This window comes from Anopheles cruzii, chromosome 2, assembly GCF_943734635.1.
Source record: "Anopheles cruzii chromosome 2, idAnoCruzAS_RS32_06, whole genome shotgun sequence".
Taxonomy (NCBI): domain Eukaryota; kingdom Metazoa; phylum Arthropoda; class Insecta; order Diptera; family Culicidae; genus Anopheles; species Anopheles cruzii.
In genome coordinates, this window is record NC_069144.1 from 38,056,689 (window position 1) to 38,080,824 (window position 24,136).

The following is a 24,136-nucleotide window of genomic DNA, read 5'->3' on the forward strand; positions in this document are numbered from 1 at the left end:
CACCCTCACTGGTCAACTGTTTCGGATGCAATAATTAAGCAGCACGCCGATGGTTGACCTCTTACCAGGGTCACATCCATTCCGTAATTGATCCAAGATCGGTAACGCCGATTGGTTTGGTGATAAAAATCAAATGATTTAGTGGTTTATTAATAATCGTTGCCGCCGCGTCCGGCGGTGGCATCTTAGTCTATACGTGAACCACAGTTAAACACTTACAGCACTACACCCGGACACTAAGTAAACGAAAACAAAAATTAAACCGGAACGGCAAATGGGCTAATCCATCGGACGATGGTCGGAAACGGTGTCTCTTTAGATGCCGGCCAAAGATCAGAACCAATCGGAAGAGAGTGAAAAACAATCAACAAACTGACCGCCGAATCGCACCGTGAGTAGCGGCAGTGGCGTGATGGAATCTAAGAATTAATTGCGCTTAATTAATACCGAACTGCCCCCAACTGCGGGCCACGCGGTCAAGGGGTTCAGGATCTAGTCAGGTAAGGTACATCCAGCCCGGCGGAGCTTAGAACACGGACGCAAACAGTAGCGAGTAGAGCGCCTTTCCGATGTAGTAGATGAGCCCACCGTAGATTATTGTTTTGCATATCTTGTCGACCCACCACATACTGTTGGGAGAGCAGAGATGGTACTGGTAAAGAAATCGTCACGACGCAGGGCCGAATCGCCGAATACTTACACTCTCATGTGGCGCCTAGCGGCCGGAATCGTGTCGTCCGTCTCCTTCAGGATGTACCACCGGGCGGCTCGTATACAGTTTTCAAAGTACTCCTGTATCTCGACACCTGTCGGGAAGTCGGGAACAGTGTGTTATTTGGGAGAAGTAAAGCCACCAAACGGAAGACCTCCATTACCTCCGGCATCGATTTTGAATTTAACCTTCTCCTCCTCGTTGATGATCGTTCGCAGGTACAGGATGGTGGCATTGTCAAAGTCCCACTGATTGTTGGCGTAGTACTCAAACACTTCAAAACCCTTGGCGATACGCTGATGTATTCTCCACAGTCTGGAATTAGGGAGCGGACAAGAATTAGCGATCGCTCGCTCCACCAGAGACGGTTCCACGGCCTACATTGGTTTGTATCCGAAGCAGTACAGTAGGCAGTCGATCAGAAACGCCGGTATCCAGTGGAAGAAGAACGCGGACAGATTGTGCTCCCATCGTGTGCGCTTCATCGACCCACCCGGGTACCACAGGACACCGTTCAGTGGGATCTTGTTCGACACGATCCACTTGCCGCGCTCGATGATGCCCTCCCAGGAGACCTTAATCTCTGCCGAGCTCACCAGATGGTAGATGTTGCGAGCATGATCCCTGGAAAATAGTAGGGCAGGCCTTAGGAACGATCCGGCCCAGTTTACTCTCCACGTCACAGACTTACTTTCGGCCAACGTAGTTCCAGGTGCACACGCACATCGCACTGACGGCAAAGTCCACGGGCAGATAGTCCCCATAGCCGTCCGAGTTGCAGTACATCGAACGGATCACACCCTTTCCGGCACCGATCAGCAGACCCACCGGGCCGTTGATGTTGTCCGTCCACCCGGGAATCGGTTCGCGCCAGGTCGGGATCACGATCGAGGGACGGAAGATGACGGCCGGAATCTCGCTCATCGACTCTATCACTAGTGCTTCGGCCAGAGCTTTGGTGTAGGCGTAGGTGTTGGGACAATCACCCAAAATTCTGCAACACGAACAGTGGAAACCAACCATTAAGAAGGAGACCACAAGCTGAGACCTTGCCCCGGATATGATACTCACTTTTTGGTCATACCATCGACGACGCTTTCCTCGAGCCATTCGACCGCTTTGATCACCTTGTGCGGATCGGCCGGCGGTGCGTACGGTTTCTCGAGCAGCAGCTTCTCGTTCAGATGGCAGTACGAGGTGGACACGTATCCGAACATCTGTGAAAGATCAGACAATCCGCGATCGTTAGCCACCGGGCGTAACGGGCTCACTCGGGCAACACTCACTTCCAGCTGTTTGCATTGCTTCGCCAGATCGATCATCAGCTTGGTGCCGCGGGTGTTGAGCATGACCGCCTTCTTCAGCGTCTCGTCGAAGCGGATCGTGGCGGCGCAGTGGTACACGATCGATATGTTGTCCGTCAGCAGGTTCCGGTCTTCGGGCGAAAGGGCCAGGTCCGGTTCCGTCACATCGCCCCCAACCACGGTGCACTGGCTCAGCAACGCATCCAGGCCGCGGATGCCTTTGACCGTGTCGAATAGCTGCGGAGCGAAACGGGGGCCATGTGGGGCATTAAATTCGCATCAAGTTTTTAAATCCGCCGTAAAAGTCGTTAATTGGGAGCGTCGATATCAAGAAGGCCAAATCAAAAGTTCGTTTGAGGTATTTTTTAAAAGATAAATCATTTTGCTTGTGGGTTCTTCTGACGGAGTGGCCACTTTCGAATAGTATACCTTATTGCTAATTTAAATCTTACTTTCAACGTATTATTGTAAAGCTGAATCTAGACAAAATGCCCGTTCGAACTTGCCAATAGTGTTTCAGTTTTTCATTAACGTTTCCAAAGCAACACGTTAAGGAATGAAACCTCAGCGACACCGTATGACTACTAGATTCATTGCTGTCACAAAAATAGTGTATTGGAAAAGTATCGCCTACTGCATGATAAACCCATCACTGAGCCATTACAACATCTGTGCGCTTACATAAACGCAAGATTAATCACATAATCACCTATAACGGAGAAAGTGCCTCATCCGGCGGTGTCACGAGCCATCGGGCGCCACTTAGTGCTTCACATGATTATGCGACACCCGGGGCCATTCGATTAGACTGATCACCGCACTGTTAAAACTGGCCGGTAATATATTCTACTGGCAGATTGATGCCGGTTACCTTTACGGCCATTAAAGCCCTACCATGACAGGATGTGCAATTTGACCCACTCGCAGGGCGTGTAATGGCGGACGTCTTTACTTTACGAGAATGAGGTTAGGTGGTTATGGAAAAATAGAAGTAAAACACACAAAAACCGGTGTATCTCAAAAGATGTAACAGACAACATTCGGACGTGCGCCACTTTACACCACTCTCGATGCGCTCTCGTGTGCGCAATGCTTCGGGCGTGTGCTAATGACTACCACCGACCGCCGGTTGCTTCATCGAAAGCTCAAATGAACGATTCAAACACCGAGCTGCGAGATCCGTGAATGCGTCGAGCCGCGATTGGGCAACCCAAGGTTGGTTTTTTACGCGGACCAACCCATGCCATGTCCGAGGCAACCTGTGCCGTCGACACAGAGCTTTTCAAGTGCCGACGCCACACGATAGTAAAACCGAGAGAGAGAGGGAGTGCAAGCCTATGACGTTGCTGGTTAGCATCTGCGGGGCCGGGGCCGGAGCTCCTTTTATGCTTCACGTGGCCCACTGGCCCACCAGCTCGTACGATGTCGTCGCACATCCTTGTCCTCAATTTGATTAGCAGGTCGCGCAGGCTTACCGGATTGGCGAAGACGTCCTCCAAGCGTTGCCGGGGCGCTTTGCCCTTCTTCGCCCGGACCAGCAAGTAGATCTGGCCGATCTCCGGGCAGCATCTGTAGCGAGAGCGTTGCGATGGTGACAAAATGGTCGTTCAACATCCGCCATCAGCGAGGCCCATACTTACCGGAGCAACTTCTCGATTAACGCCTTGCCCAGGAATCCCGTGCCGCCCGTGATCAGCACGTGCCGACCCTTGAACATCGGCGCAATGCGATCCTTTCCGTCGTTCATGTCGACGTCCATGTCGTGGCTTCTGGTTTTCACGGTACGCTCAACCGGAGAGACGCTGAGTGAGCAAATGAGAAGTAGGGTCACACAATTAGAACATTGTTTGAAAAAAAAACACCAAACCATCCACCGGAACTTTGCCACAAAACAAACAATCCTTAATCTGTCGATCGTTAACACGATCGCGGTAAGTACAGTGATTTGACCCCCGCATCGAAAGGTACGTTCTACACCTCATCACAAGCACGAAGTCACGAAACGGCGGAAGCTGCTTCAGCGGACGTGGAAGCATTAATTATCACCAGGCCATTAATTAATTCACTTTCAACAATCATAGAGACCCGGAGTCGTGGTCGATTGCATAATTGACAGCCGCAAACGGTTCGCTTAATTACGCGCACCACCATCATCAGCCGCAGGAACACCACGAACTTTAACTTCAATTTGCGAACTACAATAGCTAGTGTTAATCTAGTGGATTAATTTGCATTGGGTTAGGGTCACTACCGCCGTCGTTGTCGCCATCGTTGGCGATTTACTCGCAATTTACGATTTCACTTGTCACTTCTCATTCTATGATATGTTCAAATAGTTTTACCGGCAATCATCAGTGATCGGCTTGTTTGTCTTGCCTTTGCCTTTGATGTATAGTACTTTGTAGTAATATCTTTAATTTAGTAATATTTTTCAGTCGCTAATCACAATCACCTAATGAGATTTCAACAAAAAATACGAATCTACCCGCAAGCAACGACTACAAGTCTGGCGGTTCCACTCGAATTAGTTGTAGCAACGGATCGCTACATTGATCGATTTTTAATTCATAACTTGATCGATGGTGGATGCCAAACGAAGCCCGCTAAGGCCCCCATAATTAACTGACATCAATACGATCTCTGACATCGATTCAACGAAGCGTTGGCCACGGCCGGTTGAACGGCCAGTGCCGATTTAAAGCAAACATTCCAAAGAACACTGTGGCTGTCGATTCCGTTTCGGAACGCAGTTACTGACCGTGTTAAGCCGCAAACGCAAGAACGTGACACCGTTTATTGGCCGGGGCAGATCGGGGACAGGCTATCCTTGAGGGCGTGTGGTATCACTATCGAACCACTAGCAGCGTCGCCATCAGTTACTTCCAACTAGCGGCTCCGTAAATGCTCCTAAGAAAACCGAACCTTATCCTTCACGGACGTTGGAAGCTGCTGCCGCTGCACTGGAAGAGCTATTCGTTTCAGTGGGTCGGCGCGTCGGTGATGACCTTCGCGTAGTCTTCGTGACACACTCACGGCGTGCCAGAGCAAGGCCATAGAAGGCGAAAGGTTTATGTTGCCCCTTTGGTGGCTGATAAATGAATGCTAACGTCTTGACGTTAGATTCGTCTCTGCTTGATGTTAATTAGGCTAAGCCCGTTCCCGTTCCTTATTTGCATGTTTACCACCGAAATACCGTAGCCGAGGAGCCCCGTGAAGGACTCTAGTCCGTCAGAGATCGCGACCCTTGAGAGATATTGATTTAAATTCTTTGCCAGCAGACACTGCGTTGTAGTAGCTCCTTGTTGAAGGTTAATTCGAGTGATAAAATTCATGTACCTAATTTTAGGTAACTGGACCGGATCGACGTATGTAAATTTATTCACTGCAGAATGTTTTGATCGTTGGCATGGGCGAAGAAAGACATTGAGCGCATCTGGGCTGTAACACGTGTGAGGATTGGCAAGGGTAAAGGAATCCAAGCCCAGCTTGCCGTGAAACGGACGCCCACGTCAGGTCAGAGAGACCCACTTTCCGGTGCGCTTCAAAATGAGAAACCCACGGTAAGCGGATACTTTGGCCCCTGCCGGTAATGAAGAGAAATTTACGAACGACAAACTTCATCCAATTTATTAGGATGTGACAGAAGGAGTGGCACTCCCACCGTGCGGCTCCACTAACTTAACTGACGTAATATCTATCGGACCTTCGATTCACGCTTCTACGTCCGCCCCAATCGAGTAAGCTCATTATCCAATATTTCGCGTGCCATCCACTACGGACGGAACTCAGACTCAGATTTTCGAAAACCGAAATGTTGTAACCGCCCGTCTGGTGCGAACCTAATCGCTAAGAGACGCGATCGACCGTCAAACGTGTTTCGTGTGGCGCAAGTGTCAGTGACGTTTGGCGGAGATTCGTTGACGGCGCGCGCGTGAGCGCCCCCCAAGGTCAATGTCGAATGATCACACCCGGTAGGGTATCGCGCTCCTTCGATCAGCGCCGCTTTCAAGGTTCCGCCGCCGCCGCCGCCGAAGTAGATCACACGATCTGTCTTCGAGCGCGCTCCAGGCTCCCGGCGAACGACAGCAGACAACGAACCCACCAAATCTGTTAATTAAGTGCGGAGCTCCGCGTTTCGGGCCAGGGCTAATATTTTTTAATTTTCTCCTTCTCCGCACAAAGGTTTGCCCTCACCGCGCCGAGTATTGCGTCGAGATATTGACTCAGCGATGCGATGGTTACGACGATTGGGCCACACGGTTTTGAGGCATTTCCGCCGGCAGCGGTGGGCCCACGCGGGGGAAAACAATTTACTTTTAGAGTGAAACTAACAATCGTAACAAATTGTTTTATACCACAGCTTAGGAGACCATAAAAGAGCCCCCCGCACATGGCAGACACCAGAAGGAGTCACACTTGTTAGGACCAGGCTGATACTAAATACTGGTATACACCTTAATCAATCTTCGTCTATCGCCGTCGAAGGTGAGCGTGATAGGGTGAGTCGATAATGATGATAATCAGTTAGTCTTCTCCATTTGCTTGCAGGGTCTTGAAGGCCAGTGGAACATCAAAATCGGTCACCAACATTAGCATCCATGGCCAACATCCGAGGTGGGATGATTCCAGAGCCGTGATGGAAAGACACCGGCCAAGGAGTGTTACAAGGGCAGCTCTTTTAGATCCATCAAAACATCCAAAAGACTTCAAACTATTTAAAACGTAGGAAACGCACAGTCACAAAGGTTGCTTGCTAATCGGAGCGACAGAGTTCAAGGTTTGGTGGCTTTCTAAACGCAGTCCAGGAGCTGAGATAGCCTTCGGCTAAAGCTGTGCAGATAAAGGCTTAACTGCCGAAAGACTGTTTAAGGCTTTTGACTGGTGAGCAAACAAAAACAAATAAAACAGGATATAAAATAAGCAGGAAGTCAACCGAAAAAAGAAATCAATACATAAAAATACGGCGCACACGTCTAACATCCCGGTTAGTCACACCAGGAAGTCAAGACGTCGGCCCGGACCGGACTATCGATCGCCGAACGATTAAAGTCACCGACACCGGCCATTAGGCTCGTCTGCAAATCGAAAAGCCTGACCAAAAGACGTTGTGCCCTGTGCAGACACCGTTAAATTAGTCACAAGTCGAACCGATGAACGTGTAAAGGTCACAGAAACCGCGCTTCCACGATCATTAGGAGCTGCGTATTGCAAGACGCCAACGGGCCAGACGTCGAAAGGGCGAAAGTCTAATGCGCGGCGTTGCGCGGTGGCAGCCCTGTGCGGTGTGTTGAAAGAGCATTGCCAAGAACAAGATTTCACTTCCTCGGCCTGGGCTGCATAGCTGGGCGGTTTGAAAGTGCACCGTCTAACGGCACCGTGCATCGCCGAAAGTCCACCCGGTTAGGCAAGACCGTGCGGTCCTTCACGCACCCAAGCAACCTGCTTCCCAAGCCCAAGAGCATAACATTCCGGTGGCGCAGGGGGTTCCGACATCTTCTGGTACCTCTCGTGAAACCACACACGTTAAGGTGCAGCATTGCACCGGGCTCGCGATGCAAGTCGCATTTGCATGTGGGCTGCATTCGTGTTAGACTCCAGCTCCATTCTCTCGAACTTCGCTGATCAGGTGGGCACCTCGACACCTGGGATTGGGGTCGTGTAGTTCGTGGTTCTTTAATTTCCCGCGCACCGCGTGAGCTGGTGGGTCGATTGCTCAAATAAACAAACTCAAAAACTGGTTATGCGTACGGCGAACGGCGGTGCACAACGTTCCAAGGAGCGAGGTGCAAGATTTGGTTGCGACGGTCGGTCTACTTCGCCTCTCTCATTACTTTTCCCCGTCGAGACATGTGCCCCTCGCATGGCGCGATGATGACATCGATCACCCCGACGACGACGCACAGACCAGGCCAGCCAGCCAGGTAACCTTCACCAGCCGCAGCCTGCAGACTGAAGATGCTGTACGCGCCCGCTCCTATTGCCGCTGCTGATCGATGGAATGGCTTATTTGCAGACCGTGCGATGGCGAAACCGTGCTGGGCTGACGCTGTTTCGCGCCGAACCTACCTTGGCACCGACCGAACTTGGCACTGGCGTACAAAATGGGGTCGAAGTTTACCGAAAATTGGTGTGAAGACACCGCCCCGCAGTCGATCGGGTCGTGATCGGGCTTCTGTGGCCCTCCAGGGAACGATCGCCCTCAGACTCAGCCTGAGCCTTACCAACTACGCCGCGTTTCTAGTGTCACTTTCAACCCGCACACCGTGTTGCACAATTTCCAACACTTCTCTCCAGTCAAACGTGTTTCTGGGTGCACCTGGGTGCACCCTCCAGAACTCCTGCCAAGTGGAGGCGATTGCGAAACTTACTTCTCGGGGCCCGCTGCAGTACTCGCTCACGCAACGCAATCTAAGCACCGTTAAGCCACCGTTCACCACCGAAAAAGCCGAACCGCTCAGCGTCGAATCTACCGATCAACTAAAGCCTGGCCCGATCTGTGCCTACCTCTAACGACCTAGAGCTTCGGCCGGCCGACATGGCTTTTCTCAGGATCCCCACCTCAAAAAACAAACCGGGCCAGCAGATTCTGCTCTCGCAATGTTTCGGTGGAAATCGTGTTCGCACGCACGCACACTACGGCGCTATGGCCGCGGAATACCTCGCGGTCTCGCGGTCGGTCATTGCAATGACGATGACGATGGTAATGGTGGTAACGATGTTGGTGGAAAACACACCGCCGCCGCCGCTTGACGACGCCTGCTTTGCGCCCTCTGCAAATGGTGAAGCAATCCCCGGTGAGACTCTTTCACGAAAGCAACCTGCGTCGTTCTGCGCAGTGATTCAGTTTGCGCGTATCTAATTTGTTTCTGCAGGCGCTTCTCGCAGTAGCGAGGGCTTCTTCGAGGGCAAGAGAGAGCGCCGAGCTTTTGCGATGATCCGCGGTTTCTCACTCGCGAGATCGCCATCGTGAGAAGATCGCTTGATGGCGTAACATCGCGGATGAGACAGGTGTGCCGCGGGCTGATCTTGCAGATTTGCCGGCCTCCAGACAGCAGACGGAGCGCAGACAACCTCAGAGATTGACCACCACAAAGTAGTCTATTTTGGCCAAACTCCCCATTTTGGACCCTTCGTGACGCTGCTGCTGACATCTTTGTTCTTTGATTATTTGAAATACTTTTTTAGTATTTAATTTTATTAAAACTGTACCGGATGTTATACTTAAAGTAGTTTTAAATAACGTTAAATTATGGCAGTAAATAAAAAAAGATTGCTTCTCACCCGAAATTTTTAGCTTCTCCGGATTCCGAATCTTTGCGTCTCACATTTGTGAATGAGTAACTTTAAACTAAACCGCTATTAACCATCTTCATTCTGGAACGCAAACAAAAAAAAGGAGAAAAATGGCCGTCTCTTAAACATGTAAAATGGTTTCCCCACACACTTCTACACACCGCAGGAATCCACAAAACCGGATAGTGTACGGCCAACCGACAACAACAACAGCTCACCAGATGAAACCGGCGGCCGGCAGCGCGCAGAATATTCGGAGATTCCTTTCGGGCCGGTTCAATGATTGAAAATCGATCTCCGTCTTAATCGGGCCACCACGACAAACCCAGAACCCGTGGAACGACCCGAAACATCAACGCGATAAGGCGCGATATTATCGAAGCCATTGCGGGTTGGTCTCTTGCGAAGAAGCTCCGGTTGCGAAACCGGTCTCCGGGTTCTGGGTGGGATCTGCCTCGGTCGTCGAACTGATAGCCTGGGCTTTGGCCGCCCCCCTCGAACCGAAAACGCCTCAATGATGAGCTATGAATAGCGCTAATGATGCGTGCACACTTTTTGACTTCTCGGACTACCCCAGCATTGTTTGGTGGGGCGTTAGCACGGGGGGCAATGTTTACGACTGTGAGCACCGAGGAGCATAAATCTGGAGCAACTGAAGCGGAACGAACGGAACCGAGTGAATCATGTTTCGGAGAAAATGGAGTAAATTTCTTAAATAACTAGAAGAGTAATCCGAACTATGTTCTTATGTTTGTAAGCTATTTTTCTTTTATCTGTTTGAATTATAATGTTGTGAAATTGGCGGGAGATTTAAGAATATTTTATTTATCAGAACCTTTAATCGATTCATTTTACTGCATCATCCACTTAAGCTAATCGATTTACCAAAAACATCATACCGTTCCCCCAAAGGGATCATCGATAAGATCCTCAGGGTCACAGCAAAGGATACGAATTGAAGAAAGGATTTTTATGACCTCATGGCTTCCGGTACGAATTCCCGTACAATGTCCCGCGACGCTCGCTGCCGGCGGCACGCAGAGATCCGTTTGAGAAGATATTCCAAGACGAAAAATGCAATCTCCACGAAGCTGATGAAACTGCAGCCGAGAAAAAGTGCTGCGCAGCCACCGAATGAAACTGTTGGGCCGAAAGGGACATTGTTATTAAAGAACACAACCCCGCCGGGCCTTGGTTCCAACTAACCGATTAAGTTGCTGATATCGAACAGGACGTCACGCTTCATCCTCATGCGCGGGTAAATGATTTGCGTTTCAAGTTTGCTGCTCGCCTGTTCCATCACCTGTTGACATGACAGCAACACAATCTAATGACGGCAGGCTACTGAACCGGAACTGCTCGTTACCCAATTACCTTTCGCTTAAACGAGACCTGCCGATAGGAGACGGACTCACACAGGGGCGTACAGCTGCAGTTGTCCGTCGGGTACCAGCTTTCGAAGTGAATCCCCAAGCAGTACAGGCCAGCCGGCCGGCAGAAGGGTTTCCCTTTGGTGCCGATTAGCCCGAAAAAGTTGACCAAACAATTTGCTAATTAGACGGTACGGTTCTAGTTTCTTCCGCTGGCAATTACGTACCGACGTTGTAGAAGAACGGAACGCACTCGCAGAGACGAAGGGCGGCCTCAATGCGACAATCGATGCGACACAAATTCATCGTGTAAACCTAAGGACCCCCTGGCTATCAGGAATCTATAGCTGATGGGGTTCGTTTGAGGGAGAAAACTTACGTCAAAATATTGTAGGCCTTCGGTCGGTAGGCGACACTTGCGCCGTCGGCTGGATAGCTGCTTTACGGCCTTGGACGCGACAATCTGCTCCACCGACAGGACCGAGCTTACGATGTGGTGCTCGCCGAGGAGATAGTGGATAGGGCTGTCGCCCGTCATTACGTCCTCCTCTATGTGGATGTACTGGAAAAGAATATCACCAATTTCATATTCCCTCAGATTCCCTCACAATTCGTTTACACTCGAAAATTGTTTTGTAGTAGAAAAATTAAACTTGAAAGCAACAACTCCGCCAGAAGAACATGCTTTTGAGTGATGCAAGAGTTTTCAATCTGTTTCGGCACATACCAACACGCTTCGCTTAAAATGCATTATGGTTCGTTGGGTTGGGTTGTGACAAATTGTTCTGTGCGCTGCAACCACTTACTACATCGTTCCGGGTGGCGTCGCTGTGGCTCAAGGCGACCATCGCTCGGCAAACATCCAGCGTGCTGCAACGGTCGGCCCTTGCCCGCAAGTACTCCGTTGGCGGCCTAAGACAGTTCCGACCAATGGAAAGAGAGACACAGTGCAACAATCGCCACGGTCGGAGAATGCTTCGATGCCTACCCTTCGACGTCCGGGCTCTGTAGGTAGTACAGAGCGGTCGACGAGTAACAGATGCCCACCTCCGTAAGGACCGGGGCGAACGATTTCCCGGGCGGTGTCCACGGTTGGTGCAGCTCCCGCACCAAATCGATCAAACTGACGTTGCCTTCGAGCGTCGAGTCGTTCGCGAACGGTTCGAAGGACCACAAATTGTCGTACCGAGCCCGATTGACCGTGAGCAGAAATTGGCGATAGTACCGGTAATGGCTATGATTCGTGGTCACTTTCCAGTATCTGTAACGCGAAACATTTCGTCACCGTTCGTTCCCCGGTTTACCCAACAGCAGCACCGATTACGAACCTCGAGACGAGCTGGGCCAGCGTTGCCTCGGTCACGTGATCAAAGCAAACGGTGGCCGCTGGTGGCCGAAACTGCCAGCTCAGATAGTCCGTTTCCACGTTCAGCACGGTGGCGTTGTCGCGGAAGCGCTCCCAGTGCGTGTGGCACAGGTTGACCGAGTAGACGACCGAAAACAGGAGTACGGCCAGCCAGAACATCTTCTCCAGCCAGTGGGTTCCGCCCCGGACCAGGTGTGACAGTCCGTGGATCGAGGATTCAGACGCAAAAGTACGAAGCAACTCCATGGCCTGCAGGACACCTAATGACGTAGTAGCGTCATCGACAAACTAATATAAGTAAAACGCATTTTGGATTGAAAATACATCAGCACGGATATTGCTGAGTTCCCCGGGAAACAAGCTTGTAAAACATGACACAATTAACGTACGGTGGGAGTAGCCTGCAAATGAACTCAAAATTAGGTTCCAAAACTCATGACAACTCGTACTGTACGTATGAGAAAGTAAAAATATAATAAACTAAACAATAATAAACAAAACCGTAATTTGAAACTCTCAAAAGAATAATTTACTTTTCTGTCTAACTTACCGGTTTAACTGGCCTTTCTATCAATAACGCCTAAATGTAGGCAATAAAAATAAAAAATCCTTCATATGCTTCGTTTTTCCCCTTGTTACTTTTGCATTAAACTTTAAATATCCGAGAGGGTGTTTCAGTAAGTAAATCTCATAGTTTGGTGAAAGGGACAATAGCATTCCGCCACTATGCTGCGGCTTCTGAGGGCACCATGTGGAACGGCGTGTGCTAATCGAAAATGCATGCTAAGCCCGGGTGCATAATCGTCCGTAATTACCCACGACCCCAAGTCACGCCAAACATCAATCATTCGGAAGCATTTACACGCTACCAGCTACTGAGTAGGGCTCAGCGTTGGAGGTCGCAACGATTGACAGCGTTAAGGTCCGTGGTCTGGTCCACTTCTTTGACGTTCTACTGATGGCGTGGAAAAGAATTGGGAATGAAACCGGAGGCGATGCACCGAGTCTGGAGGCTAGCTAGCGAGAGCAGCAGCAACCATCTAATCTCTTGGATGGTTGGAGAGCTAAACGGCGGAACGCTAGTAACGGTGGTCTTGCTGCTTCGGGCGCCACGCTCATAACTAACCATTAGTCCAGCCATTTATTGAACCTACCTGCCTTTTTTGTGTGGAATATCGTTAGCTATGCACAAGATTCTCATTACGACTTCTGGCACAACCTTGGCCGGTAGTCGGACGAAGCTATCCCACACGCAGCACCTGGTGTTGGCTAAACATAACCCATAATGACGATTAATTTAGACCCAGATGCACCGAACGTCATCCCCACGGCGAGTACGGAACCATCAGACGATTAAATTCGTTGGAGAGTGCCCCTCCACAGCATCCGTTGGCCGCACGTTTTGATGGAACATCCTGTTGCCTGTCATCATTATGCCATGTTCCAGATAATGAACACTCAGCCCCTGTCGTCCGGACAGGGACTCGTACGGCCAACGAGGCTGGAACACACACTTTTCCAGAGGACGTGTATCCACCGAATCCAGGAACGTGTCAACAGGCCCGGCACTTGGCCAAGGATGTCCTTTCGCTTTTAGGGCGCACGCGGCCAGCTAAACAGCCCCGGCCGTGTGAGCCTGGCGAGCAACAATGCCACGACGTGCCGCTTTAAGAAGATATCCGACAGAAAAAAGCTCACTGACCACATTCAATGACCGAACGGGCGTGCTTGTGCCCTCCAGGGAACGGGGTACAGTCTAGTGGTGTGGCGATGGCCTCTGCCTGGTGCGAAGATTCTCGTTAGGTCACAACGTGTCGTCAAGCACGCTTAGCCCTAGCCCGTCCTCAAAAGTGGACAGGGAGAAGCCGCAAGGACCGCAAACCCAACTTCAGTCAGCCGGATTGGCCGGCCGGTCACCCGGGTGGCACCAAAGGTCACCACCGGCAAGTGATCGGCCCCCTGTCGGGCTGCTGTGGATTTATTTGCTGTCCCACACTGGATCGTCTTACCGGAACCGGATAAATCACTCCGGGCCGAGGCGCGTAAGTGCCAACCTCCCGACCACCAAACCTGCCAAAGCGTCCGGTGTCCGGTGGCCAACAATTTGTTGTCCCTTTTTGTGCTCCCAGGGGGCGACTCTCGTGCGCGTGTGTGTGTGTTTACGTGGTTAGAGAAAAATTAAAATTAACTACTTTAATTACAACCCACCAAGGGCGGCGGCGGCGATGGTTTCTTCGCCGAGCCGGCCTCAGTTTACAGGCGGAACCCAGGATTATGCGAAACCCGGAAGGCAGGAGCCCGGCCCGGCGTGCCATTATTATTGATAACGGTTCCGATAACAATGATAGATGGTGTCTTGGACGCCCGCACATCTTGGCGTGAAGAAATGGCCGCTAACGCGAGTGTGTCAGGCATCATATTCGCAGGGCTTCGACGGCCGTAGACCGTTAGGTTAGGTTAGGTTTAATTTTTCGACAGGGCCCACAATTTCGGACACACCAAAACGTCAATCACATTCCGGCCAGCTTCCGGCTTTTCCGCTTTATAAAATCGTTCGGAAATGACCGCAAACGATTCAGAAGTTCGCTGTGAGTAGTTGCGTTAGGATAGTTGGCGCAGCCGACCGTAACCTAGAAGCGTTATGCGATGCGCGTAACGCATAACGCGGTGCACTAGAAGGCAGTTAGTGTCGTTGCGTTCGGCGATGTAATTTTACAATCGACAGTACTTTTAGTGAGAGAGTGATCTGTGTCTGTGTGTTGTGGATTGCTTCAAGGACGATAGTAGTGGTCTCTGGTAAGTGGTGCCAAAGTTTAACCCCAAGCTCGGGTGACATAAACCCAATCCACGGTTTCGACGTGTGCCCGCGCCAACGGTCGTGTTTCGCAATTCAGTTTTCAGGTTTTTCCGGGGTGACACAAAGTATTCGCGGAACAACTCCAGCTTCAACTTGCTGGAGTTGCCACTCGTTAACGATAGCGGGCTCGAGAGTTTTATTAAGCGCAATTCTATTGCAAATCACCCTCATTCAGTGCCCTGCTCGTGAGGGTGCCGACTTTTTAGAGTATACTTTTTATTGTGGCGGATATGCGCATTAAAAAGGCATCGTATGGTACGGCTCAAGCACATTGCTTTTGGCGGGCGAACATCCGCGTTATGCATAGGGTGTGTCGTAAACAGGCAATAACCTAGACCACATACTGCGGGTAATGCTTCACAGAGAAAAGAAGGGTACCAAATAAACATTATGCTTCTAAGAATAGTTTAAATTCTAAGAGTATCCGGTTTATTTATTTAAAACCATATTTTTTTAATCTTCCGAATTCCGACACAACACATCTAGTACCAAGATTATTTCCAATCGCACAAAACAAGAATTTAATTGGTCCTCCAGGATACCCTCCAGAACGTAGGTTGTTGTGCTCATCGAATGGTCTCAAAATGGTTTTCCCGCAGTGGTCTTCCGGGCTTGAGGGATTACCCACAAGTCATCAAAACGATGGTGAAGGTGGGCATGAAATGATGTGGATCGAATTTTCGGCGAAAAACGTCCAAACGAAGAACGCGTCAGGAAGATGAAATTGTTATAGAACGTTGGCGTCGTTCGAACCGTAATGGTTCCATACCTACAATCTGTTGCATACATTTTTGACAAATCTGCGTCCCAGAGGACGTTTTGAAACATGATCAATAGCAGAGCAGAGCCTTATAGATGAATTCGAATCATTATTCGTAAGTGTATCGTAGTGATGATCGATATCATGATCTGAAATCGATCGACAGTAGTGAACCTCGATTCACAAAACATTTCACTTGCCCAACAAACCAACAACAATAATTAACCGGAAACAATCGTAAACTACAGCTACCGGTAGAATGTGCAACGCGCAACACCAATCAAATGCCGGCCAACTGGTGGGCGCATCCAAGGCTACCCTCGGACCCAGCCTTATGCCGAAACTTTGCAACGGCACGCCAGCGCAAGCGAAAAGAAAAGGTTGCCAATACAATGAATTGGCCTCAGTTGGGCGCTACTTTGGCAGCGGCTTATGCTTGCCCGGTGAAGGTTGGAAACTTATGCTTGTGCTACACTTACCTGGGCCACTGGTGGCACCAAAAATGCTCTTTCTGCACTCTAAGCATATTATGCACCTCGTGTAGTGATCCCCGCGGGTGTCTTAAATCTTGGGGCGACAAGGTGCAGCCCAGTGCCGGCCGTCGATGTCCTTCGAGCGCAGTGATAAAACACATCCCAAACGGTGGAAAAACCCACACGACGGTGGTGTACTTGAAACTTTACAATAAAATTATAAATCTCATCCACACACACAGTCACACGTGTTCTGCAGTTGCAGCAGCCTCTCGGTCTCGGGAAAGTCGAAAGACAAAGTGCGCCCGAACCCGGGCCGGCATCTTGACTCCTGACAATCGACTGGAAAACGGGAACGTTCCGGCCGCAGCGGACACCAACGTTTGGTCCGATATCCGGGTCACATCGAACGTGCGTGGTACAGTGTTACTGTAATTGGGAAGGTGTCCTTGTGGCCTGCCCGACCAGGAGCAAAGACTGCCCCAAGTGCGGCACCAAAAGGCAAAGTTACTTGTTCAACTGATTCCACGGCTGGACCTAAGAGCATCATAATGTCCGGAGGTTGTAGCACGAAAAGTGAAAAGTTCGCCTCACCGTACTCCGAAGGCCGGAGTGACTCACGTCGAGCATAAAAAGACCTAAGGTTTCTGCAACACGCCAACAAGCGCAAGGAAATGGCGCGCGAAGTCGGGGATCAAAAACTTTTCATTTATGCCCTCGCCACACAAACACACGCTCGGCCATGTTGCGGCGCACCGTGCAGAGTAACATAGTGTAATTCGTGTAAACGAAATAAATACTAATACTCACCTGTGATGGACGATTTTTATAGTGCAGAAAACGATAAACAAGATTTAAGCATAGTTACGCTATAAAGCCCCCTTTCGTTTGTGAGGTTAAGCAGAAGTTACTTGCAATAGTAGGCGCTGCGTAGGCTAACGATCGGAAGGCTAACTGCTATGTGTTGTGCAATGGCTGCTAGATGTGCTCATGGCAGCACTTAGCGGGGCCTCCATAAAATGCTACGGCATAGTCAACGCACAATTGACATCGTTGCCGCGAAAATAAAATTATCCAGCAGAGGCTGTCACTTTCGTGGACATTTCTAACCTTGCGCCTTGACCAACGTTTTAAGTATCTTGTGAATATCAAGTCCAAGCGTCGACCCCAACAATTCTCCCCGACGATTCTCCAAACAAATCCAGCACTGTTTATGTTTAAACTTTAAATTTTATGTTTTGTAACGGTGTGATGGTCTTGTTTTAATGATATTTTTAAGTTATTATTTTAATCAATTAAAGGTTACCAAAATGGCTTTGCAGAAGAAACTAGACATCCCAGTGAACTGAAGCCTCAAACACATTTTTCAAAACTGTCCTTGCTTCGTCATAAACACTTTTGGAAGCAAGCTGTACCAGTGAAAGTTGTTATTTAATTGATTTTAATAATAGGTACTTGAATTTAAAATCTTCTGAAGCACTCACTGCACTCTTTATTGAAGGAACTGTTGCCCTACATACTTTTTGCCTTTGCCATGAACTGTGTAGCAACAATGTTCTATATAAACAATTTAAAAAATCGTCAAAAGCAACAAGAACGTTCAAACAACATTCACGATGCTCCCGCCACATGATGAGAGAATTAACAACTTTGCGTGTGCGATGCTAATCTGTGGCTGAAATCGTTCATTCATGATTCTACAACCACACCAGACCTGAGTGGAAGGATTTCGCTCCCCTTCTGGCGGCCCGCAAACCCTCGGCCGCAAGGCAGCAAGTGCGCCACAACTTAATAATCGTTTCGCTGGATGCCGGCTTTTTGCCCAGCATGAGAAACTGGGCAGAAGCTTTGGGCCCGTAGCACAGCGCAAATCGAATCTTTGGCAAGAACGGTAAAGTTTTTCCTTCTCATCATCAAACTGACGTCCGTCGGGCACACATGAGCCGGTCGGTCGGTGAAATACTGAACCCATCCATCCAACGGCGGTACGCGTAGCATGCCTGGCCAAGGTCTCCGCAACAGGTTCCGGTGGATGGCGCGTGCTGCGCCGTCTAACGTTTGATTAGGTTCGCCTCTCTGTTTTCTTTTATCCGCCGTGCCCCCCACACGAGAACCCACCGTAAAAAGTGCACCGCGAAATCCGCGTAAAGCAGCTTTACGTTAGCGATAAGTGTGTTAGCGACAGTTTTTTTTTGCCTTCCCTTTCAATGCCTTGCCAAGCAAAAGCTTCTCGCGGTCTCTCTTTCTTTCTCTTTGGGGGGCGCTTCAAGTTTAGCGCAACAATTTGCAAAACCGGGCTGCAGATTGTTAATAATTTAGTTTGGCAAGTTCCCGAAAGCGCTTTCGTGTACACCCTTAGGGCTACACATTCCCGACCGTTGGACGGATAATAGCGAATAATCGTAATCAAGATGGCGCACGCCAGTTAATCTTGCCCGCTCGCTACTGGCGCAGGTCAACGTAGCGAGCGGCCGAAGGTTTTGTCGGGACTTTCATATACCAGCCCATCGTCCACGGGCACTAAGCTCGTTGGCAGTTTGATCTAATTTTTGTTCCCATTTCGAGCTGCCGAAAAGTGTTTTTTCGCAATTTCGGAAAATCCGCATCCGGAAGTACCCTGGCGGGTTTGGCTGATGGTCATTTTTGGTAAGGCGTCAAAAGCCTCTGCCAAAAAAAGTTAAGTCGCTAATAGAAAGTGTCACCTCAGTGCGTGAGGTGCGAGACCGAGATCCGTTCTCGTCGGGAATGGTGCACCATCATTTGGTGGGAGATCCTAGAGCAGCCTCCAAGCTGAATCATTTCGCATGGTTTTGTACGGAGATTCTCGTGAGCAGAGCATGGTGCATGTGGTCAGCACTGTTTTACAACGGAAATTCATAGGAAAATGGAAAAAAGCGTGAGAATGAAATGTGAAACCCCTTAATTGAATTTACCCGCGAGCCCAACATACCTACGCAGTTTATAGTACGCAGCTAAGGCATCCAGTTCCCGTCCGAAGGCTTCCGCCGGTGGCTGGCTGGTTGGCACTTTAGTCCTTCGCCGTAAAACGCACAATCCAACGCCACGGGCCAAGACAAACACAATAGCGCGAGACACACGGCTACAATGGAAGCTTCTCTATTACCACTCGCTGTACGGTGGCGAAGTAAATCTCTATTAAATACCATCCAACTATGCTTCGCTTTTTTTCTGCTCTGCTTCTTTCATGCTCTGCCATTATGCGGCTCCTGCGAGCTGCTGGTTGAGGTTAGGTTTTTGGAAAGGCTCCTCCAAAAGGGACCACCAAAAGGGAATGCCTTTTCTTTTCCCACCATAACCCGAGTTTCCCGCGCCTGGTTGGAGTACAACAGGAAACCCGGCTTCTTATCCGACAATTGCCCCGAGAAGGATGATCGTAGGCCACTATTTTATTTTATTGTAACCAACCATTGTGTGGTTTCCGTTTCTTTTTTTCGCGCTTGTGTATTCAATTTCACGAAACACGGAACACTTCCGCCTCCATTTGGGGTGAATATTTTTTCTATGACTTGTTCGATTATAAAAAATAGTATGCACTTTGCCCCGTTTCCGGTGCTGGAGTGCTGGATTACGTACTGGTAAAAGCGTTTCCGCGTCGTCGCGGAATCTGTGGCAAGTACCACAGAAAAGCCCACAGTTAGTTTCTCAGCCACAGTTCCTTTATATATTCCCTCACTCATAAATCTGGCTCCTCTATTGTAATCCTTGCTTGCAAAAATGAAAGTCCTAAACTGCCTGCCCGCAAATTCGATAACAATTTTAATAAATTTCAATAATCAGGCGAAAACCCAACATTATCCATTCACCCACACGCTTTTCCGATGTGTGCTTTCATTCCTTCAAACGTGACACAAATCGAACGGAAAGCAACGAAGCCCAGCATCCAGCAGCATCGCTCGCCTAATCCGAATTGTTCGCCTTTCGTCGCCATTGCCGCACGCCGCGCACACTTCGACTAAAAGCTCCCCGAAGGCCGCTTTCGGTGTAAGTGCCGAAATATTATCCATAAAATAAATCCCACTCGTACACACTGCTGCTGCATGGGTTTGCCTTGCCGTGTGTCTCCCACAGCAGCAAAAGGACAACAACTTCAAAAGTGTCTGGCACTAGGGAGGGAAAAAAAACGGAAACGGACCATCTGTCCACCAGGACGGCTTCACTTGCCATTGCGCGCTTCATTAATGGCAATTGCTTGGCGTTGACTACCATATCATCGATCATTGGTGCGCTGAGCGGCGTCCTCGGCTGAAAACTGCCAAACAGGACAGGAGCAACATCACCACCACGCGCACGATGGCTTCTTATGGTCCCCGGGCACTAGTGCGTTATTGAAAGTAATGTGTATGTGGTGACGACGTCCTGGCCGTAACTCGATGAGCACACAATCTATTCAACATCACACGTACTCGCCATAACAGATCAACAATGCAATTAGTGTGATTAGGACCGCACATGACGCCCGCGGGCGTACCATGTATCTTGTCAATCATTGCTGAGTACTTTCGGTGTCGTAGGTGAATTGCGAGGGTTTTCCGCAGAAGAAGCGACCGGTGATTCCGAAGATGCGAGTGTCCTTTTCTGGGAAACGTAAGAAGCGTGACGCAATGTGCATTGATTTCAGAACAATTATGAGGATGGTTTTAACCCACACGGTTCTTAAAGCATTTCTCAACACGTCAAACTAGTATTTATTTAATTTTATTTTATATTTCGTTTTAAAAATCCTTTTTAAGCTTTCCTTTCAAAAATATTGATTTAAATTACTTAAATTGCATCTACATCTCAACATTTAAAGAGAGAAAGGATTCCAGGGAGGAACTTAAACAAAACATTACTTTCATAGACGATACCTTGACGGTGGCTCGTGCGGTGGAACACCTTGCTGTTCTAGATATTTTAAAACCGAAGGATTCCTTACATCCAGGACCGGATGCTAAGGAAGACAGGGTGTACGTTTGCAAAAAACAACACCCACTTCTAACGACGCCGTGTAGCTGAATTGAGGTTCCGACACAATGGCTAATGAAGCGCACCGTTGTAGCTGTTTTGGTATGTGCCACATTCAGCAGCAGCAACAGGAGCACCCCAGGAACCGAATCTGCTTCCGGCTCACGTTACTATTTTGTGGTTGGATAATGCTCGGCGAAAATGAGCAGTTTACTAATATTTCAGACTTGAGGAAGAAGAACGCAACATCCCCAATCACCCAACCTTGGAGTGGGCCATTACCACGCCAGCTCTGGCCCCGACCCGGCCGCGTGTCGTAAATTTTATTGAAAACTCAATTTGTTGCAAATGTGTGCGCCCGTTGAACGCGAACTACTTCAACGCAGACTACGCACAGGACCGTGTGTGCTTCTGGCGCGGCAGGCCAAGCAGTTGCGTCATTGGGCGACCAATCGCGCTTTGCCAAACAAAACCGGAAACAGGTCCGGAACAACCGGAATACCTGTTGCATTTTACAGGGCGGTGGTTTATTTTTTTGTCTAACACAACCCAACGCAACACTGATGACCCTTCCACAAATTACGGGCCCGGAGAGACCGAACCCAGCGCCAACAGCCCAGGCTGGCCGGCTGGAGCTCACTTTTCGTGGGACATAAATTTTGGAAACATTACTCGCCCACCGAACCGACGTGACACCACTCGAGAGGAGCCGTTCGGCCGAGCGCCGGGCCGACTCCATTCGAGGGACATCCTTAGAGAATTTAACTAATGAACGGTACCTTTGCGCCCGATGCTGCCCGATATGGTGCTGGCTTGGCTGGCGAAACAGGTGTGATGACGTGCTGAACTCCGGACCCTGCTACAGTGCTGTGGGCTGCACCAACTAACGAGCGCCATTTTGATGTCCAATTAAATCTACATGGAAATTTTGTATTTTAGCAACAAAGTGCTAAAAGAAGTTACTTCTCGAAATGTTAGTTCATTGTTAGGGTTCGATCAAACTCTGTCCATGGCGACTAGATCGCCCCATCGCTGTCGATTCTTTGTCGTCTGCATCGCAATTGTGCGGGTTGCTAGATTAGATGCCAGATATCAACGCACCATTAAATTATGCCCCTTCACTGTAACCGCACATGGAGGATGCTCGGGATCGCCCCCTGGGACGACACAGAAAAAGGACACGATGGAAACGTTTTAATTAAAACAAAATGAAACACAAGATTTTTACCGATGATGGATCGGTGTGTGACGCCAAAAGCCACGACAACACGGCGACGTAGCAAACAAATTCGCCACCATCCATTATCTCCAACACCTGACTTGATCTAGGGAGAGGATGATCCAAACACACACAAAAAAACAAACTCACCCGTTGCTGGGAGCGCTGCGACCTATTTCCGGCCTTTTTCATTATATTTATTTAGTTCATCGAGCTAGAATCATCAGCGCTGAGTGAAACTAATCAATTTTGTTATACATGTTTTACATATAGTTTTTATACAAAAAATGTAAAATATATCTACGATATGTTGAAATATAATAAACGGGGTGCTTCAAGTGGTAACATAACGTGTGAAGAACAAACATTAAAAATATGCTCGCCGCTCAACACTAACACACGATGACGATGATGATCCATGACGTACGCACATTGTTCTCACAGTGTTTCATATATCAAAACGAGAACGTATCGCTTTCTTGGCAACTAAAATTAGAACAGAACACACCAAAGGATGCCGAAGCGTGAAAGAATTCATGATAGTTATTAGATTTCCAGCTCTGCCGTTCACACACGGTTTACTGGCAGCTTATCAGGATCGAAACAGCCAACCGTTAACCGCTCGTGTGTTTTTTTGCATCCGTATCCTTCGGCAAAGGATATTCGGCTGATCCGCCGAAGGTCGACGCTCACCGAAGGGAAGCTGGCCACAGATAAATTGGCTGCCGGAGGAAGCTGATGGAAGGCAAACTAACCCCTACGGGTTAGGCTGCGTCCGTAGTGACCTACGATTCTTTACACACTGACCCAGCTGACCAAGGGACAGCCGTGACCGTAACCGCAGGATGATGGGAACCGCTAAGCCAGACCATCCTTGTAGCAGATTAAAAAGACCCCTTTTTGTTTTCGGCCAGTCGGTTAGCCGGTTCAATAATTGATTTTCATAGTTTTAGTAGTTTACAATGCTTTGACCCAAGCGTTTTCCATGCTGGGCCCCACTTTCCTCCACTTCGGACGCTGCGGATGTTTGGTGGACAAAACCCCAACGGAACTTTTTGCGTCCATGTTTAGACCTTGAAACCGATCAAGACTGGAACCGAAGAAAAAAAGGAATAACTTGCCCCGACCAAAAATATCACATTCGCCCACGGACAATCAGGACCGGGCGGTTTGTTGGTTTATTTTACTGTATTAACTTGCCACTCTGTGTGTGTGTGTGATTACCGTCTCATAATTCCTTCATTGAATGTGGCCACTGTTTGTTGTTCCTTCTGGCGGGCTGGCTTGTTATTAATTTGGTTTCTCGGTCGCAGCGCTCGGAAGTGGCATTCTTCCGCCGAGAAACGTTCTGCTTTTGTGTTGTGGTCCCGGGGCACTTTTTTCGTCCTTCCGTCTCCGGCTTCTTACGCGAGACGAACACTCACGCCCCAGCCGCCACTACCACCACCGACAGTAATAGTGAGCCCGGCTGGGACATGAAAAATGAGCAAATGAAAGTAAAAAATCACCCATTTCAATGACTCAACGACTAGACGAGTGGCGGGTTTTTTCACTCTTGTTTCGGTGATTCAGTTGAAGTTTCTCTCATGACACACCGATCTTGGCCACTAGCGCGATAGAGGCATAAAGATCCACCGAATCCACTGATACTGGGCGGCGTTTTTTTTTTTTCGACCTTAACGGGCTCTCTCGAGCCCATCATATTCGGATGGGCCGGTGTGGTTAAGAGTGGATGAGAATGAGTTTTATGTTGATTCTTCATCGTGTCTAAACAATGTACGTTGTTTTTCCTGTGGCTCGGATGCTTTTAAGGGACT

At 49.2% G+C, this 24,136-nt stretch overlaps 2 protein-coding genes across 2 annotated transcripts; both read right to left on the bottom strand.

Moving 5' to 3' along the window:
• Positions 1–123: 123 nt before the first annotated feature.
• On the bottom strand, positions 124–8,481 carry LOC128267985 (putative fatty acyl-CoA reductase CG5065). The gene is made up of 10 exons (XM_053004967.1): positions 8,385–8,481; positions 3,657–3,818; positions 3,492–3,585; positions 1,999–2,253; positions 1,784–1,929; positions 1,404–1,706; positions 1,094–1,336; positions 876–1,027; positions 701–806; positions 124–629 (listed from the first exon to the last, which is right to left on the bottom strand). Exons 2-10 carry the CDS (start codon positions 3,773–3,775, stop codon positions 527–529), a joined length of 1,521 nt encoding a protein of 506 aa, XP_052860927.1. The 5' UTR covers positions 3,776–3,818; positions 8,385–8,481; the 3' UTR covers positions 124–526.
• Positions 8,482–9,375: 894 nt separating this feature from the next.
• LOC128279016 (uncharacterized) lies at positions 9,376–12,204 on the bottom strand. The gene is made up of 5 exons (XM_053017737.1): positions 12,008–12,204; positions 11,668–11,940; positions 11,486–11,591; positions 11,059–11,241; positions 9,376–9,390 (listed from the first exon to the last, which is right to left on the bottom strand). The coding sequence occupies exons 1-5, from the start codon at positions 12,202–12,204 to the stop codon at positions 9,376–9,378; spliced, it is 774 nt and encodes a 257-aa protein (XP_052873697.1).
• Positions 12,205–24,136: the final 11,932 nt, after the last annotated feature.